At 32.9% G+C, this 17,250-nt stretch overlaps 3 protein-coding genes across 5 annotated transcripts; all 3 read left to right on the top strand.

Moving 5' to 3' along the window:
- Positions 1–3,266: 3,266 nt before the first annotated feature.
- Positions 3,267–9,365, top strand: Bm3876 (putative phospholipid-transporting ATPase IIB, putative; the record flags this gene model as incomplete). Its single annotated transcript, XM_001896928.2, has 22 exons — positions 3,267–3,451; positions 3,702–3,849; positions 3,922–4,035; positions 4,090–4,220; positions 4,326–4,509; positions 4,611–4,688; positions 4,804–4,980; positions 5,106–5,191; positions 5,270–5,394; positions 5,463–5,611; positions 5,682–5,843; positions 5,913–6,074; positions 6,179–6,293; positions 6,348–6,532; positions 6,874–7,067; positions 7,157–7,238; positions 7,512–7,689; positions 8,077–8,205; positions 8,269–8,356; positions 8,591–8,757; positions 8,843–8,991; positions 9,177–9,365. The coding sequence occupies 22 exons, from the start codon at positions 3,267–3,269 to the stop codon at positions 9,363–9,365; spliced, it is 3,177 nt and encodes a 1,058-aa protein (XP_001896963.1).
- A 913-nt stretch (positions 9,366–10,278) lies between these two features.
- On the top strand, positions 10,279–11,974 carry Bma-aph-1 (gamma-secretase subunit aph-1, putative; the record flags this gene model as incomplete). 3 transcript variants are annotated; one of them, XM_043079903.1, is made up of 5 exons in its annotated part: positions 10,279–10,391; positions 10,607–10,651; positions 11,010–11,250; positions 11,434–11,586; positions 11,723–11,974. In XM_043079903.1, the coding sequence occupies 5 exons, from the start codon at positions 10,279–10,281 to the stop codon at positions 11,972–11,974; spliced, it is 804 nt and encodes a 267-aa protein (XP_042935837.1). The 3 variants fall into 3 exon arrangements, with proteins under 3 accessions (XP_042935837.1, XP_042935836.1, XP_001896962.1); XM_043079902.1 differs by having other exon boundaries at positions 10,607–10,762; XM_001896927.2 differs by lacking the exon at positions 10,607–10,651.
- Positions 11,975–14,286: 2,312 nt separating this feature from the next.
- Bm13959 (NMD3 family protein) lies at positions 14,287–17,166 on the top strand (the record flags this gene model as incomplete). Its single annotated transcript, XM_001896926.2, has 9 exons — positions 14,287–14,431; positions 14,571–14,698; positions 14,771–14,911; positions 15,215–15,469; positions 15,779–15,993; positions 16,139–16,307; positions 16,478–16,553; positions 16,669–16,865; positions 16,987–17,166. The coding sequence occupies 9 exons, from the start codon at positions 14,287–14,289 to the stop codon at positions 17,164–17,166; spliced, it is 1,506 nt and encodes a 501-aa protein (XP_001896961.1).
- Positions 17,167–17,250: the final 84 nt, after the last annotated feature.

Genomic DNA, 17,250 nt, shown 5'->3' with positions numbered 1-17,250 from the left:
TACTTATATGCGCTAAAACTTATAACGTGCGAGAGTTTTAGGTTTGGATTGAGGTTATACCGCATTATTTGAATTCAGTATGTCGACTGTTTGTAAACCGTGTTGGAGCAAGAAAGGGAGGCATCCCTTTTGTCAGCTCCATCCTTCGTTTTCTTTTTTTTTTGTTCAGGTTTACCCGCGACTTTTATCGTAACAGTTTGTCGGGGATTATTGAAAATGTTTTTAAGAATGGTCATTTTCAAATGTAGTTTGTCGCTTGTGTTTATTAGTTTGGTATATACACGATGGTCCATTTCATTGTCTTTGATCGGCCGAAACAATAAATTCGGCATAGTATGCGGTGTTTTTTTTTTTTTTTTGTCTCATAATTTTTGTGGTAATAGTAATGTCGGACTTTATATGTGTATATCAGTACCATTCAGTGATTTCATATCCTATTCCGTATACTCGTTGACGCTTAATATTTCTACCCATTGTTCTTGGTTATCATATATTTTTCCCGGATGGGCACAACTTATTGTTTTTCGTTTGTTTATTTTTGTGCTTGAAGCATGCCTTTTTGCCATCAACATGCACAAACTTTCATGTTTTCATACATTTTAAGAAAATATTGTTTTTAAAGAATTTTGTTTCAAATGGACAACGGCAGTTCCCTATTTTTCGACTTTGTTGCTTATGTATTATATATGATGCCTGGCTAGCAGTTTTAAATTCCATTTTAAGCATTTTAATTGCAAAAGTTTCAAGATTTTTCATCAGTTCAGTGCGAATGTCAAAACAAATCCTTCAGTGTTTTCAAGTATATTTAAATTTAGAACTAGTCAAGATTACAAGATTACATAATTTTACTTCTCCATGAATCGTTCACACGATTCGTACACTATTTAATGATGTTTCTATGGATTGTTCTCATGATCCTTACTACCGTGGAATACTGCTACTCTATTATCCTTTACTAATATATTTTCTTACATTTTTTTTTTTTTTGTTCATGTTGATTGAGCTGTTTTCGAAATGATATGTATTATTGTTATTACGTCGTTTTATTTATTTATTTTCGACTGTTTTGACACGAGTTTTGATATAAAAGTATTATATAACACTGTTTATCATTTCATAGAATTTTTGTGGTGGGAGAGCAGTGAGTTTTGAATCTTATTTACCTTTCATACGTAAGATTCTTTTACATCTAGCAAAGGAATTGCAAAAAAAAAAATCTATACAATTGTTTGAATCTTTTTAGCAAATAATTATTCCCAATTCTTTTGTTATTGAACGAGTGGCAAATGATGTAGAGTTAATGATGAGGAAGTGAATTTGACATTTGGTTTGGATGGTTTTTTACATTTGTCAATGTAAACAGAATATCATCTCTGCAATACGTGGGCAACAACTTCAACTTATTGTTTTACTAAGCAAGCAAGCAATCTGAATCATTCATGAATGTAAAATTATTCTCATGAAATTGTTATACATTTATGTGAATAAATCTAACGGTCAAATAACTATAAATTGTATATATGTTTGGTGTGTTACTTTTCATATATAAATATTGCATATTGATATTAGTTGATGATTAAAATGAATAAAATAGATGGAGGAGATTTGTGATCAAAATATGTCAGAGAAGTTAGTAATACCATGGACAGGAATTTAAATGGAAGTTTAGATGAAAGCAGTAAACATTACCAACGAATAACAAACAACATCTAGTGAATTAAACGAAAAGAAAAAGGAAAGGAAAGAAGTAGTAGTTGACATTAGTGGGCTTTTAAAAGATAGATCAAAGCTTAGAAGCTTAGGAGAGGAAAATACCATAATGCAACAGAGAGGAGAGGATTAAAACAAAATTAGAAACAGGTTCAAAGGTGACAAAATTTACAGTGGCGCTAATAGAACAACATGCTTTAGAAATTCATTTCGTGAACAGAAATGAAGACTGATATTTGTTTTAATAACTAAATATTATTAGCATATATATATATAAATAATATTAAAGAAGAATGATATAAGGTTAAAAGATCAATCAAAGTGTTAGCTTAGTTAATTAACATATACTGCCCGTTATGTTGCCCATTTGCATGGGCAATTTGCTACTGTAATGCAGAAAAGTGAGAAAGTTTTCGTGATGTGATTAAGAGATGTAAAGTGCATAAAAAAGATTGCCATTTCGCATGAATGATAATGACTATGATGTGAGCTGTAATAATGAATAATATCATAAAAAATTGTGTTAACAGAGGTAGAAATTTTCTTTTTTTTTTAAAATTTGAATAATCTAAATTGGATAGTACTTAAAAGGGACTAAATATTAGCAAAATAAAGATATTCTACTATAAGTAAATAACTAAAATATATGAAATAAAATGATGAATAAATATATGATAATTGATAAATATGAAAATTACACGAGAAATCTCGAGTAATGAAGAAATCTCGAGAGAAGCTTTTGATTGCAGGAGTACACCATATTGCTAACGAATGCAATTACTCGTACAGTTCACCTTTTTCTTACTTTTTTTTTTTAAGTAAATGAACAGTAAACAATTATTTTATAAAAATGAACAATAACAATTACTTATCAATATCATTTTAAAATATTCAATTTTTATAAGTTGTTTGGATTTTTCACCATTAAATTAATTTTTAACTCTCAATAGCACTTCAATCTAATTCTTCTAAACTTTTTGGCTTTTTTTTTTTGATTGCATTTATAAAGCTTACCATTTCATGCTTTTTCCTCATTAATTTATACTTTATTTTTTTTTCTAATTAATTCTCAGTTAATATTAATATTGAACAGGGAACAAAATATTTCTAAAATTTAAAATTTGAAAATATATTAATGATTTTCAAATAAAAATTGCTATTGTTTAGAAATGATTCAGAACGAAGCCACTTGGAATGTTAACTTCGAAATAATATTCTTTTCATTGTGAATGTTTGCATGTTGAGCTTGGTTTCAAATGAATCATTGTCACGCATCTCTCATACTCTCTCATACATTTATTGTTATCAATGTTGTTTACTATTGTTGATTGTTTATTTGTTAGTTAATTTTTACATTTTGTATAAATTAAAAAGTTTTAAACAATCAATCAGTTAGTGAAAAAAAAAAAGGTGAAGGAATAAGACTGGCATTAAGTATGATAATTTTAATTTTTCTAGTATATTATTCATTCTTCCTTTGGTAATTAACATTTGCTGGAAGAAATTCGCTGGAAGCGCTGGTGCTATAAGTAAAAAATAATATTGCGACATAGTGAATGCGCTATAGTCGTGAAGTTGGAGTAGCGGAAACAAAAATACGATTCGAGGAGTCTCAGCCACTGATGAGCGAATCGGTTGCCAGTACTAGCAGGGACGACATCTTTCTGTTGCCTCTAGCAAGTACACAATCGTCCTCCACAATAAATCATTTCGCCGGATTTTTCGACACCATTATGTTTAGGTTTATCTTTATAATCATACACAAATGCAACACGAGTTTTTAATTTCCATAAAATTTTATGTTTCCACTCATTGTTATAGTAAAATTATAATTTTTTTCTTTTCCCTTCGTAACTTTTAACTATAGACCTTTAGTATCACCGTATTTCTATAGCTTACATTTATACTTAGAAATGAAAGAGAAATTTGCTATGAATGTGAAGGAGTTCTCATCATAATAAATAATGTTTTCAATATTGCTATGGCTTTAGGTGTTGCTGGAATTTTCTTCGCCGACGACGTACATTGCATTCTCGAACAATAAGAGTTGGTCATGGACCAGTACTGGGTTCTGCGCATTCATTTCCTCCCAATACAGTGTGTAATCAGAAGTACAACATGTTCACATTTGTCCCTTTGGTTAGACATTTATAAATATTACAACATATGCAGTATTTCAAATTTTCCGTACATTCACAAATAGTTTTATAGGTACTTTTTCAACAGTTCAAGTTCTTTCTGAATCTTTACTTTCTGCTAATGGCTTGCAGTCAGTTTATTCCAGCAATTCAAATTGGAGCACCGATCACTTATTGGGGACCACTGGTAAGAATTTTTCATTGATTAAATAATACTAAAGACTAACTGTCCAAATTGTAGGGTTTTGTGCTAACGGTAACACTGATTCGCGAAGCTATGGATGATTTTGTTCGATTCTTGAGAGATCGAGAACTGAATAGTGAGAAGTATGAAAAGCTAACAGCGCAAGGCATCGACTATATATCAAGCTCGTAGGTTACTTTTTTGTGTATGTCAGTTTCTTTTTTCATACCCGTTATGACGCTAGAAAGGATTTAGATTTTTGTTTAACAGGAATTAAAGTCTTGCTGTTATAGGAATATCAAAGTTGGTGATCTGATTATTATACAGAAGGATAAGCGTGTACCTGCGGATGTAGTGCTTTTACGAACTACTGAGAAATCAGGCGCCTCCTTTATTAGAACTGACCAATTAGATGGTGAAACTGATTGGAAATTACGGATTGCTGTTCCTGTTACTCAAAATCTTGCTTCAGATCAGGTACCTCTCTTTATGCTCCATACCTTTGCTTAGGTAAGAATTTTTCATTCATTAAATAATACCAAAGACTAACTTTAGTGTGAGATCTCGTATCATTTCAGGACATATTCGATCTTAATTTGGAAATTTATGCAGAAAAACCACAAAAGGATATTCATGACTTCGTGGGTACCTTCAAGGTGTGGTTGCTTGCACTTTTTTTGACTGAGTAAAATTTTTGACCTGAATCGTCTAGAATGGAACTTGTTGAAAGTATTTGTTTTGCTTCAAAGTGATATATTGCAAAAATTTTAGGTAAGTTCAGAAGACTCAACACAGGACGGATCGTTAAACGTCGAAAATGTTCTTTGGGCTAATACGGTTCTTGCTAGTGGTCGTGTGGTGGGTGTTGTTGTGTACACTGGTCGCGAAACCAGATCTGTTATGAATACCACTTTGCCGGAAAGTAAAGTTGGATTGCTCGATATAGAGGTTAAATCTACTCTTACTGGTTTAGTTGTTAAGCTATATTTCAGTAATGAACTAAATCGACGGCTTTTTCAAATTTTGTAAATTTATAATTAGAAGTATGTTGTGATCTTTTCTTTTGATTTTAGGTTAATAATTTAACGAAGATATTATTTCTATTTGTGGTCGTGCTAGCTTCTGTTATGGTCGCCATGAAGGGATTAGATAAAAACTGGTACCTGTTCTGTAATCATTTCTATTGATCAAAATTTATATCGTATTGTTATAGAATTGGAGAGGTAATCTGTTTTAGGTACCGATACTTGATGAGATTCATTTTATTATTCTCATACATAATCCCGATATCACTGCGTGTCAACTTGGATATGGCTAAGCTGTTTTATTCATGGCAAATCGGAAGAGACCGTCACATCAAAGGTTATCACATTTATTTATTTTCTTTTTTACTTTAATAAAGTCGGTTTCTTATTGTTTCAAATTTATAGATACCGTTGTACGCAGTAGTACCATTCCTGAAGAATTGGGTCGAATTTCATTCCTGTTATCTGACAAGACGGGAACATTAACAATGAATGAAATGCGCTTCAAGAAGATTCACCTAGGAACAGTGGCATTTAGCAGCGATGCTTTTGAGGTATTTCTGGTAGTGTTTTTTTGACAGAACTAAAGATCGATTATGAACAAACTTATCTTTGACTTTTCAGGATGTTTCTCGACATGTGTTGTCAGCTTATTCTGGGAAGCTTGGTCGTCATTCATTTTCTAGTAAGTTGCAGACGGCAGTAGAAGCTATCGCACTTTGTCACAATGTAACGCCAACAGAAGAAAATGGTCAAATTAGTTACCAGGCCGCCAGTCCTGATGAGGTTCTGTTTTCGGTGTTCAGTACAGTCTTAGACATGAAACTATATCGGTATGAGGGAAAAGTATTTCAGGTTGCACTGGTTCGGTGGACGGAACAAGTGGGTGTACGACTGGCACAACGTGATCTAACTTCAATGCAACTGCAGCTTTCAAATGGTCAAACAAAAAGTTTTCAAATCCTTCACTTATTTCCATTCACATCTGAAACAAAACGAATGGGAATCATTGTCAAGGTCCGTTATTGTCTTCTAACAGTTATAAGCTTAAATATCGTTTGAGCATTGTGCAGATGTTTATTTTTTCGTTTTATTGGTAATCATTACACTTAAATATTTAGGACGAAACGAGTGATGAGATCAGTTTGTTGATGAAAGGTGCAGATACGGTAATGGCTGGAATGGTTCAGTATAACGATTGGTTGGAAGAAGAATGCAGCAATATGGCGAGAGAAGGTTTATTCTTGTAAGTTCTATGGAATGATAAATTTGTTTATAAATCCTTTACAGGATTGCGCACTTTGGTAGTTGCGAAGAAAGTTTTGTCGATGGAACAGCTCGCCGATTTCGAAAAGCACTATCATCAGGCCAAGATGACAGTGGTTGATCGAAGTGAGCATATGGCTGCGGTGTTAAGACGTTTAGAGACCGATTTGCAGCTAATTTGTTTGACTGGTGTCGAAGACAGATTACAGGTATTACTGGATTAGTGGGCTAATAATCATATAGTGATTGTGAAGTACACCGATATTAGCTATATGATACTGGTTCATTTGACAGAACAATGTTCAGTTGTTTGATTAGTTAATCAATTGAATTTTTATTTAAGTGGTCTTCCAATTCTGGATAATTTATATGGGATACGTATGTCTTTTTTTCTTCTCAGTATCATCTTTATAGTTTGATGAAAACTGTATATCTTTAGCATATAACACTATTAGATTTAATAAAACATATATATATATATCAAAAAAAAGAAAAAAAAAAGAATAAAATAAATAAAAATGATTAGTAATGAGCTTGGTTCATTTTATAGGACCAAGTGACGACATCGTTGGAGCTGCTTCGAAATGCAGGGATCAAAATCTGGATGTTGACTGGAGATAAGCTGGAGACTGCGATCTGTATCGCAAAGTCATCTGGACTTTTTTCCAAGACAGATAATGTCCATGTATTCGGACAAGTACAGACTAGAATAGATGCCCATAACGAACTAAACGCCTTGAGAAGGTCTTTGATATTTATTTTCTAGGATAATCAGAAAGAGGAATCAATGTTATATTTCTCCATTCATGGCCTTATCAATCAATCACTTGCAGGAAAAACGATGTGGCATTAGTTCTTTCTGGATCTGCCCTTAACGTATGTTTGCAGTATTATGAGGCTGAAGTGGCGGAACTCGTACGTTTCTTCTTTTTTACTTTATATCTTTTCAATGTTTTGTTAGTTTATAGTCTTCCCTCTTTCCTTAAAGAGGAATTTACGGCATCATTCTATTTTTCCTCTTAAAAAATGTGTGAAGCGTGATTATCTCAAATTCATTTTTATCCGAAATATTCTTATTATAATAAGATTGATGGAGTTGTTGTTTTGGATTTTTTGATGATCCAGTCTACCTAATATATATATATATATATATTTTGTATATATGTATATAATTTGTCAAGTAACCAGGTTTGTGGTTGCACGGCTGTGGTATGCTGTAGATGCTCACCAGAGCAGAAAGCTCAACTGGTAAATTTGCTTCGGAAGTATCGTTCCCCTTTACGAGTGGCTGCTATTGGCGATGGTGGTAATGATGTGTCTATGATTCAAGCAGCACATGCTGGGATTGGAATTGACGCTCATGAAGGTCTCTGAATATTAAAAGCACAGAATTAGAAAGATTCGCTAGGCTAATGAGTTTCTACATCATACAAATTGTATATCTCACTTATTTTTGAGAATAACTACTTTATTTTATTACTGAATAAAATCACTTTAATTTCAAGTAAGTTTCGTGAAACATTCTGTAATAAGTTTCCGAATAAAAAGCGACTAAAGGATGACGGATGAAGATGTGTAACCTTTCTAGTCATACATAGCCAAGGAACAAGCGGACTATCTAGGATGCGGATTTCCAATAAAAATAATTTTTGTTACAATAAGAAATGAAGCATGTCACGACAATATCAATTGCTCATTTCTGTTTCTTTCATCTCATGTTTTTCCCTATTTTTCCATATACGTTTATTTTTAGGAAAGCAAGCATCTTTGGCAGCTGACTTTTCTATCCCTCAATTTGCTCATATCTGCCGCTTATTGCTTGTTCATGGACGTTATTGTTATAAGCGTTCCTGTGCACTCTCTCAATTCGTCATGCATAGAGGTAAGTCCAGGTACTGTTTATATTTTTCTTGCCACTGAATTCCTAAAATAGCGGTTTTTCCAGGTCTCATTATATCGATTATGCAGGCCATTTTCTCTTGCGTATTTTATTTTGCTTCTGTTTCGTTGTATCAAGGTGTACTTATGGTTGCGTGAGTTGATTTTTTATTTTCTTAGTTTTATAATATCATTTCGATTTGTCTATACTCTTAAATGCGGATTTTCAGTAATCTTTTTGTAATAAAATACCTTGCAACCTTCAAGATGTTGTTTAGGTATGATAAATTTTTCTTATCATTGTCAGTAATGCTGATTGTTCTTTTGGTGTAGACTTTCGGAAGCCCTTTTGATCAGTTTGCTGTTCTTTGAAGTAATCCCTTTTGCAGATATTCGACTGTGTATACAATGCTACCGGTATTTTCGCTGGTAGTCGATCGAGATGTTACTGCTTTGAATGCTTTAACTTATCCTGAGCTTTATAAAGAGCTTGGCAAAGGACGTTCTCTTTCCTACAAAACTTTCTGTATATGGATTCTTATAAGTATTTATCAAGGTCAGATTTTTAATGAAAGAAATGATATTCCTTCACTAAAGACTTGCATTATTTATTTACGAGTATATAAATAATGATTGTTCAGGATCAGCAATTATGTATGGCGCATTGCTTGTATTCGATTCCGACTTCATTCATATTGTATCTATCAGTTTCACCGCATTAATCGTCACTGAATTGATTATGGTTGCACTTACCATACATACCTGGCATTGGGCCATGCTTCTCGCTCAGGTTTATGTTTGTTTTCTTGCAAGCAAAACAAAATATTTTATTGCAGTTCATCTTTTGCTTATTTTGCTGCAATGAGGATTAAAAATTTAACTGTCTACTTGTGAAGTATACTCGATTTCCAACAAATGATAACAGAGAGCTTCAGTTTTGGGATACTAATAATTACTCCTTATATTATTTTTTAGGCCCTTTCGTTGAGCTTATATGCGGGATCCCTACTTGTACTGGATAATTTCTTTGACCGCCAGTTTGTTACAACATGGATTTTTTTGTCAAAGACAACAGCAATAACAGCAATTTCATGTTTTCCACTTTATATCATCAAGGCACTTAGAAGACGGTTTTCACCTCCATCCTATGCTAAAGTGAATTAGGTCAAAGCATTTTTGAATCGTTAAATTTCTTCGGGTGCCACTTTATCTTTTGTTTAATAGATGTAAACATTGAACTCCATTTGTACAACAAGTGAAAAACTTACATGTAAAAACAAAATGCCGAAAAGAGAGTCAACTGTCAACTGATTGGCAGTTCTGACATACGACAGTTATCAACTTTCTTTTATTGGTAGAATATGTATACAGTATTCGATGTTACCTAAATGGATGTGTATATAGTACTGTGATATTTATTTCCTTTATCATCAAGATTTCTCATTTGTTTATAGTTTTAACATTGTTAGGCATGGACACATTGTTTAGCAGTTAAGGGAGTCGGATTGTTGGTTGACAATCCCATATATATGTCTTTGACCCAAATAAGTGTTAATGAATTCGGTCCTCACTCATTACCTGGGTGTGACTTGTGCAATATTTTGATTATTTAATGTGCAGAATAAATAATTTCAGCGAATTATATCTATAATTGTTTGAGCGAGAAACTCTTCTTTTATAAACACTATCATCAGTTGAGAATATTTCACTGGTATCGAATAAATATACTAACATCATATCTTTATTGCTCTTCCAGTCAAAACTTCAATAACCTTAATATTTCTTCTTTTTTTTCCCACTGCTTAGTTTTCATCCAATCTGAGTCATATTTCCGGATCGATAAATATGCAAGTACTGTGGAGACCGCTGTTGCATAAACGTGCGGTGAATTCATCACATATTTACGCTCATCTTTTTTACTGCTCAATGAAGTAGTTATGAATTTTACAATGAACTATTAGTGAACTAGTTACAAACTTTAAAAATATAAAAAAATATGAAATTTTATGAATTCTGTCATGATTTTGCTACAAACAGTGGCGAAAGCTCAATTAGAGCAATCTAATTCAGGACGTGGATGGCGGTACTAGCGGGTATTGGATATTTGTTCATCGCATTTTCACCTTCAGTTGTTATTTTCCGACGGGTAATTGCCAGTGATCCTTTGCGAATAATACTATTTGTTTTGGGGTATGTTTTAAGTTCTCGGTAATTATTGATTATATATACGTTATAATATTCATTCAGTTGAACAACCGTTACAATCACTATATGGTTGTTAAATCTTGTGTGAGAGAAATCAATTCATCCAAAATATTGATATTTATCTTTTATTTCTAGCATTACATGTTGACTAACAGTGTGTTTGATTACATTTCAGTTAATGTACTTATTTCGTTTTCTAGTGCATTCTTTTGGCTGTTATCGTTATTACTATCAGCATGTATATGGTTTGTAATAGTACCTCTCAGGGAGTATCTGGTTTTTGCGGTAGCTATTTCAATCGCATTACAGGAAGGAGCCAGACTTCTTCATTTCATCCTTTTAAAAAAGGCACAAAAGTGATAATTCTGGTAATTTCATATAAAAACAGCACCTACTTACTTACTATTTTCTTTTATATAGATAAAACATCTTAATATTCATCCAACATTTAGACTTATTGATCTTCACTTATTGTAGATAATTCTCTTCTCTTTCGAACCTACATTTAATATGTAAGTTGAATCATATTTACAATAAATGTGAACTAATTTCATTAAAAATACTTGTTGGAGACTGTTCCTGAAGATAATTATACTTCTTCAGGGGTCTGAACCATATGTCAACTGCTGGCCAAAGAATAACTGGTATGCATTCTCTGCGACATGCTCGTCATATTTTGGCCACAGTGTGTGGCTTAGGAATGGGCATGATGGCAGCTTTATTTCTCATTATCAATGTGATCGCTGATTTTTGGGGTCATGGTACTGTAGGTTTACCAGCTACTGTACCGTATGTATCAGATCGTTTCACAGTCAAACTTCTCCCAAATGATCAATATTTCCCTGTACGTTTTCCTAAAAAAAAATTTATCATCCATGATAATACTAAATGGCCTCGGAAAGTAAAGGAAGAAGGAAGAGATGCTAGATAATATTCATAGCGGATTTTTATATGAAAGTAAATGTGAAAAATTCGGAGAACATTTCATTTTTAATTTTAATTAATATAGTGAGTTCTAATTTTGCAGATAACATATTCTATATCAGCATGCATGGTCACATTGTGTCATGTCTTCTGGACAGTCATATTCTGGGATGGGTGTCATAAGAAAGGTACTACGAACACCTGGTGGATGGGTATTTGTTTTGCTGTCATCTCACACTACGCTATGTCTGCTTTGGTAATTGTCCTTTTTTTTATCAATGTCACTTTCTGTTTAATGATACGCTCGATAAAAAAAAAAAAGTGCTTTTGGATGGAAAAGAAAGATATCTCTTCCAATGCAGGACCATATATTTTAGCAATAGTAATTACAGAGTTTCGGAAATCGAACGAAATATCAGATGGCTGTAATGTGCATGCAGGGAGTTATCGTTCTAGTAAATGCAGTGATCTCGTTCTTGGTTATGGGTGTCACTTGGTCATTACTAAAACGCAGGACGAAATTAGCATTTTGCAGAATGTTTTGCGTAAAAGACTGTAACTCAGAATCCATTGATACTTCTATTTCGAGATCAGAAAACCCTGCTGAAGATAGGAGATCTAATCCACTCCATATCTGTACCTAATCTGTAGTCTGTGTTTCCTTCTTTGAATAATTAGTTTTAGTTACTAACCACTCGAAACAAACAGTTACAAGGTATCGCCATCCTTCATCCTCACTATTTAAAATTCTATATAAATTGTAATAGTGAATGGGAGTAAACATTCGTTTTTCACTGCTGTCATCATTCCTATATCTTTATACTATTGTGCATTTGTGAATTCAACGTATGATCTCTTCTGATGCTTTATTTTGCACTCCAAATAAAGTCGTAATTTCTCATATAATCAATCATTCACAGTCATTATGCAAAGAAGTTCGAATACTGGTTCTCCTTGTATTCTGGTATATGTTGTAAGAAAATTATTAGTGCATCAGGGTAAAGTTGATCACTATTGTTATCGGTAGGAAAAAAATTTATCAGGAATCTGACTTCAACTGTAATTACGATTTCTCGTACGATATAGAGGTAGTGCTAAATTAAACCAAATCGAAAAGTACTGCTGACCGGATATGTTCAGGAAGACGGAATGGATACTAATAACTCTAATTCTTATATAGTAGAAGTTTTTGCACATAAAAACGAGTTTAGATGTATTTCTGTATCATAACATTTCGTTACTCGACAAAACAACTGGATAACATAAGTGGAGTTTTGAATAATCATGTATGTATCAGGGTAAAAACTGCAATAAGAATTCATAGTAAATAATCGGACTACGATTAGAAGCACAAATACGTTAGTTTTGTTACTTACTAAGTCTCATAATGATTATGACTCATCGTTGACAAATTGTTGTTTCATCCGTATACTATTAACATGTGGTTAAAATGTGTACTACGATTAGAAGAAAGGTGGCTTTGAATTGCTGAATTAGGTAAATATTTAAATGCAGTGACTTAAGAAGGTTACAGCATGATATTATATGTCTAAAAGTCTGATTCATTATAGTATCTTCTACCACTGAAAGCTTTTGAATTCAAAGGTTTTAAGGTTAAGAGTTCAAAGGTTTCTTAAGATATCGTTCTTTGTCTTAGTATTAGAGAACTGAAAAATCTATGAAGTTTCCGATTTAACTATTTAGCGGATCCTCAATTCCATGATTATATCATATTAAATTCTGAGGAACAGCTAGATATATGACTTGTACGAAATGTTCCATGACCATCCCATATCTCCCAATTAAGTGTTACTATCAACGTTAAACTAAAAAGAGAAACTTCACAGAATCATTGTAGATATGTCACATCTAGTAGATACCTATTAAAAATTAAAATTTATATTAATTCACATGAATCACTAAAATAGCTCCCTTAGGGAGGTGAAGATTGATGAATAAGAAGTGAAGTGTATCTCAGCAATCAACAAAAACATTTTTGAAATAACATCTTTCTAGCCTTTGTAGCCTGTATACAACAAACAAATAGATTAATTAAATTTTTTTTCTTTCGCAAATTGTACGAAAAAAAATTTCACTATTCGAAGGTTTTTTTTCTTTTGCTTGCACTGTAATAGCAAAATATGCATCCAGTTAGGCTAATTCCCTTCTTCAACATATCTACCATAGCATTTTCTAATTCACATTTAAGCTTTACAAAGCAAATTATATTTAAATTCATACTTTCATTGCATTGCCTCAAGAAATGAGAACAAAAATTAATGAAGCATACTTAATAAAATTGATAATCTTTAATTGTCCCCATGAACGAGTATTCTACCGTTGTTTTCAAAGTACAACACCTGAAACTCAAAATTTTCATTTGGATGAAAACAACGTGACACATACTATTACATCGTCATCCACCGCGACTTCTTTAACTTTAGCAGACTTGAGATGAATCCAATCTTCGAGTAAGGTTTGTTAAGATTTCTTTCAAATCGCTGTGTTACTGCTGTGATTGGGCGTTATGAAAAAAGATGATTCATGTCTAAGAGATATTGTTTCTATGTCACAGTTTAAGAACTAAACTGCATTGAACAACTGTCTGAATTGAACTGTTCACACTTTTTGATTATTGAACATAATTTATATATAAGACTTCGAGGAAAAGTTGTGTATAGAATGGAACAGAAGGAAAGAGAAAAAGCTTTTTGAATGTAGCAACTGTTTATTTCGGATGAAAAGAAATCGAAGATAAAGAAAACTTTGTGAAAGAAGTAAACTGACAGAGACAAAATTGTTATTGCAAGTTATAAAAAATCAAAATTAAATCATGTATTAAATTGTTAGGAGCATCAGATTAGTGGATTTTGAAGTTTACGATGATTTGATGAAATTGTATGATAGTAACGACGTTTGATTCATAAATGTGAATGATATATTTCAGCACGGAAAAATGGAAACGCTATGTATGGAAGAAGGAGGAAGTGGGAAAATTTTGTGTTGTCAGTGTGGTGCGTCGATTGAACCAAATGCGATGAATATGTGCATCGCATGTGTGCGATCTCGTATTGATATTACAGAAGGAATACCGAAACAATGTAAAGTTTGTGGCACGGTTAAATATCATACAAGTGAAGCTAGTGGTTGCTCGAACTTAACCCTGGAAAACATTGCTAACTGCTATTTATTTGTTTGGTATTCTTATGGTTCTGTGTTTTATTCTTGCACTTCTTTCAGATCGAGCTTTTATGTGTAAGTTCTGCAACCGATGGTTGATACCACCGAATGGATGGTTACATGCAGAGCGAGAGTCAAAGGAACTGCTTTCCATATTGCTGAAAAAGCTAAAGCCAACAATGACTAAGGTTTTACCTATCCTATTGAATCTGAATTTATTAAAATATAGATATATGGAAGCATTTATTTGTATTTTTTAGGTTCGCCTTACTGATGCTTCCTTTTTATGGACAGAACCACATTCGAAAAGAGTGAAACTCAAGCTGACTATCCAGAAAGAAGTATTGACGGGCGCAGTCCTCCAACAAGTTTTCATCGTGGAATTTATTGTTATGAATCAGGTATATCTTACTGCTAGTTGCTTTCATCATCATGAACGGACGCCATTATGTAGTAATCTCTGCTTTTTATTCCTAACTTCAGGAATTTCTATGTTGCTATCATAAATATCAAATTATGTTAAGAATGTGATAGTGATTCTCGCTCATCACATCAAATCCATAGGCTGTATACTCTTTAAAATATGAAGCTATTTTGAGTTATATAACAAGCAGCTGTTTAAATCAACATCATGTTCTGAAATGATTTAATTATATATAATATGTACTGAATGACAAACATTAGTCGCCTTCCTGTTTGTTTAGATGTGTGATGACTGTCGACGTGCCGAAGCAAAAGATTTCTGGCGTGCCTGTGTTCAAGTTCGTCAGAAGTGTGAATTTAAAAAGACGTTATTTTATTTGGAACAACTAGTCCTGAAACATAGTGCCCATCTTAACACAACGACTATCAAACCTGTACCTACAGGAGTCGATTTCTTTTATGCAAAATTGCAGGACGCCAGGAAATTCATTGATTTCATCACCTCTCATTTGCCCTGTAGATATTCATATGCTCAGGTATGAACATTTTGCTTTTTTTTTTTTTAAATCATTTTTCTCAGTTCCAGTTTTAAGGTTCTGCTGTTTTAATTCCACTTTGAGAGCCATTAGGAGACTTTTGATGAACTAAAAACGAACTAAGTGTCGAGGTATTTGTTCTTTATCTGCGCGATGGACTGTCCGCAATTCTTATTACTGTTTACTGGTTAACGATATGAGTTATAACAATTTATCCTGAATAGTCGTGATGTAATGTATTATTAGTCAGAAATTAGTATTTTGTATAAAATATGCAAAGGGGATGGTATTAAATTGTCTGAATTTTAGGAACTGGTGACACATGATGCTAAGAGTAATATTTATGACTATAAGCACACTTTCTGTGTAGAAGTCGTACCGATATGTCGCGGTGATTTAGTGTGTCTACCGAAGAAGACAGCTCAAGCTTTGGGTAACATGAATCAGCTCGTTGTATGCTTAAGAGTGAACACAGTTATCACTGTGATTGATCCAAGCACTTTGCAAATGGCAGATATTAATGCGTTAGTTAAAAAAAAAAGTTTTTTTCTTCTTTTCTTGATATATATTTCTTTGCAATGCAGTGATAGTGATAAAAAAAGTCAGTTGAAATTTCTTGAATTTTATGATTTTTGAGTCAGGATCTTCAGGAATACAGTTATTTTTTAGGACTCAATATTGGCGTGATCCTTTTCAAACTTTATGTCAATCGAAGCGGTTGAACCAGTTTTATGTAGTGGACGTAGAGGATATTGATTTTATTCAGTTGACTGCAGGATGTAGCCATTTGTCAACGAAACATCGTTTAGCCGATATCTGGGTAGTTCCTAGTAATCAGGTATGCGAAAACTTCTATATATTCTGTTACAACTCCCATTCCATTGAGAGTTCATTTTTATTTGCCTTAGCATTATTCACTGATTGTAAAACTAAAGTAAACTTGACGATGCTAATAATTTAATGTGCTCCCAGTAATAACAATAATAACTTGAAATTTATTTCTTGCAGATTGGACAAGAAAATCAAGAAGTCTGCACGCGGTCTCATCTTGGACATTTGTTAAAACCAGGTGACCTTGTATTAGGTAAAATCTTCGTTCAACCCTTTATCTTTCTTTCTTTAATTTTCTAATCCAGTTTTGCTTGTTTTTCTTTGTTATTAGTTTGAAAAGAAAAAAAAAATTTTTATTCTAATTGAAGGGTACGATTTACGCAGTAGCAACGTAAACAGTGCGTTGCTAGATGATATGAGAACGGATAGGATAGCTGATATCATCTTAGTTCGAAAAGTTTACGATCGGTCTATACGACAAGAACGACGTAATTGGAAATTAAAACGACTGATTCAAAATGATGGTGATGTTTATGACAGCTCTTCTATGGAGAACGAATTTGAGGTATGTGTATTAACGTTTCTATTAGAAGAAGTTATATCTTTTGCAAAGTATCTTCATCATTGTTTTTATTCGCGAGAAGCGAAACTCATTGTTTTTAGCTAGATGATCCATTGTATTGCAGAACTTTCTGGAAGATTTGGAGGAAGATGAGCAGATGAGGCAGAAGATCAACATTTATCGGGATAATGCCAAACAACAAGCAGCTTATTCTAAAGACATCGCATCAGATTTGCCACCGGGTCCTTCATTACATGAAATGTTGGATGACCTTGATCTCAACGCTGATGTTGAAATGAACTAATAAAATAACTCGTTTTCTTACATTTGTAATTCAGTCAATTAGCCTTATTTCTAACCGAATCTTGAATGGTTGAAAGACATATTA

Source organism: Brugia malayi, assembly GCF_000002995.4.
Source record: "Brugia malayi strain FR3 genome assembly, contig: Bm_v4_Chr3_scaffold_001, whole genome shotgun sequence".
NCBI classification, from domain to species: Eukaryota; Metazoa; Nematoda; class Chromadorea; order Rhabditida; family Onchocercidae; genus Brugia; species Brugia malayi.
Note: the sequence above shows the minus strand (reverse complement) of the source record. Positions and strands in the feature narration are given on the sequence as shown.